Raw genomic sequence first — 1,964 nt, forward strand, 5'->3', positions numbered from 1 at the left:
TAAAATGGCCAACTCTAGATTAATATTAAGATCACTCAATCAAGTAAGGAGACACATTAATCTACTCTTAAACATTCTAAATCATCACTTAATCATCCTAATCATTCTAACCCATGAATTCAAAGATGACTACTCACTCATTATCATGGTAGACACTAAATCATTAGTTAATCTAAGTCTAAACATGATTAATGATCAAAGCAATCAAACAAACACAAAAGATAATGATCAAGATTAGATCTTTCACTTCAAAAATGGTTATTTTAATTTGATAGATAATAAGATAAGATCCTAAGATTAGGATTACAAGTATTTATAGTAGCTTAAAAACATAGGGGTAAAATAGTAAAATGCTTAGTTTCAAACACTAGCAGCGACCACTCATCGCTTGCGATCAAAGCCCGCAAAACGCGTTCATCGGCCGCAACCTACTTCATCCCACGATCAGAGGCCGCAAAACTTCCTGGTCATTTTGACGACACACGGCTGCGACCCATCTCTTCCCGCGACGAGGGCCTGCGAAACTCCCTGGTTGTTTCGTTGACACCTGGACGCGACCAGCTCTCCTCTGCGAAGGGTCCCTGCGGCCGAAAGAATGGATTCGTCGTAGATTGGCTGCGACTGGCTTAAATAAGATAAGATCCTCAGATTAGGATTACAAGTATTTATAGTAGCTTAAAAGCATAGGGGTAAAATAGTAAAATGCTTAGTTTCGAACACTGGCCGCGACCACTCATCGCTTGCGATCAAAGCCCGCGAAACGCGTTCACCGGCCGCGACCCGCTTGACACACGGACGCGACCAGCTCTCCTCTGCGAAGGGTCCCTGCGGCCGAGAGAATGGATTCGTCGTAGCTTGGCTGCGACTGGCTTCATCCCGCGAAGCTTCTCCGCGACAGGCTCGATTCGTCTTGTTCTTCTTCGTTCTCGCCGTCACTGGAATCAGCCAAGCTCTAACCACGCCGTGAATCCACTTCCAGAAGCTCCGAAGCCGTCGCTTCTCTCCATCGCAGCTATCACAATCAAATCTCCGAGCCACCATGAACAACCTTCCAAGTCTCCGTCCGTGCTCTGGTCCTGCGCCGTGCTCAGTCTTCACCGTGGCCTCAAGCTTCGCCGTCACGGATCGAAGCTCCATCGTCGCTTCCGAGAGACTCATGAAGCATCAATGACCACTTTTGGCTATTTTACACATCTGGTCCTCATAGTTTTGGTTCTCTTCGCATTGGCCCCAATTCTTTTGGATTTGCACAAAGGACGTCACGAATTGACCCAGAATCTTTCGATTGATCATATTAGACCCCTTGCATTTGCAGAATGGTCCCCCTCCTCATGATAATTCTCAGTCCGGCCACAAACTTTGTGAATTGCACGATTAACCTCACGATTTCACCCCAAACTTCTCAAGTGTGCAATCCAAACCCTAGAATATGCAAATGAACACTCCAATGCAATATACACATCTAAATGCATCCTAAAATGACTTGTATGAACTCAAATGAGATAGTAAAAACTTATAAAAACATGAGATATCAACTCCCCCAAACTAGACCTTTACTTGTCCACAAGAAAACTTTCAAGATCAAAAGGGAGAGAAGTTTGAAAATGAGAACTCATAACCAAAAGAACAATTTCTAACCTTCAACTTAATATCCTAAGCAAAACATAGCAAATAGCATGAGCAACTCTCTTAGTGCACTCTAGCTTCTCAAGGCCTATCAAGACTCTTTTACCTCTACACAAGTTGTGATGCCATTCAACCAACAAGTTCTTTAGCCAACCCTCACATTCATTCAAACACACACACACAAGTGAGTTTTTGCAAATGGATATTTGATCTCAATCATTTGGCTTGGTGAGAGAAGATGGTCTAATGTGAAGAAAAATGGGTTTTAAATGCATTTTTTTATAGTGACTCACACTCAAGAATATGAGCAAGATCATCATGCAAAATTTATCTAAGAA

General features: G+C 42.8%; 1 protein-coding gene across 1 annotated transcript; it reads right to left on the reverse strand.

The window, feature by feature from the left end:
* Positions 1-380: 380 nt before the first annotated feature.
* Positions 381-1,345, reverse strand: LOC106317392. Its single transcript, XM_013755219.1, has 2 exons — positions 719-1,345; positions 381-621 (listed from the first exon to the last, which is right to left on the reverse strand). Exons 1-2 carry the CDS (start codon positions 1,156-1,158, stop codon positions 468-470), a joined length of 594 nt encoding a protein of 197 aa, XP_013610673.1. The 5' UTR covers positions 1,159-1,345; the 3' UTR covers positions 381-467.
* Positions 1,346-1,964: the final 619 nt, after the last annotated feature.

The sequence above is a fragment of the Brassica oleracea genome, chromosome C9, assembly GCF_000695525.1.
Source record: "Brassica oleracea var. oleracea cultivar TO1000 chromosome C9, BOL, whole genome shotgun sequence".
NCBI classification, from domain to species: Eukaryota; Viridiplantae; Streptophyta; class Magnoliopsida; order Brassicales; family Brassicaceae; genus Brassica; species Brassica oleracea.

Coding starts and splice junctions, on each gene's coding strand:
- LOC106317392 (XM_013755219.1), bottom strand. CDS start 1,158: ATGAGTCTCTCGGAAGCGACGATGGAGCTTCGATCCGTGACGGCGAAG. Junction 622..718: donor GATGAGTGGTCGCGGCCAGT/GTTCGAAACTAA, acceptor TATTTAAGCCAG/TCGCAGCCAATCTACGACGA.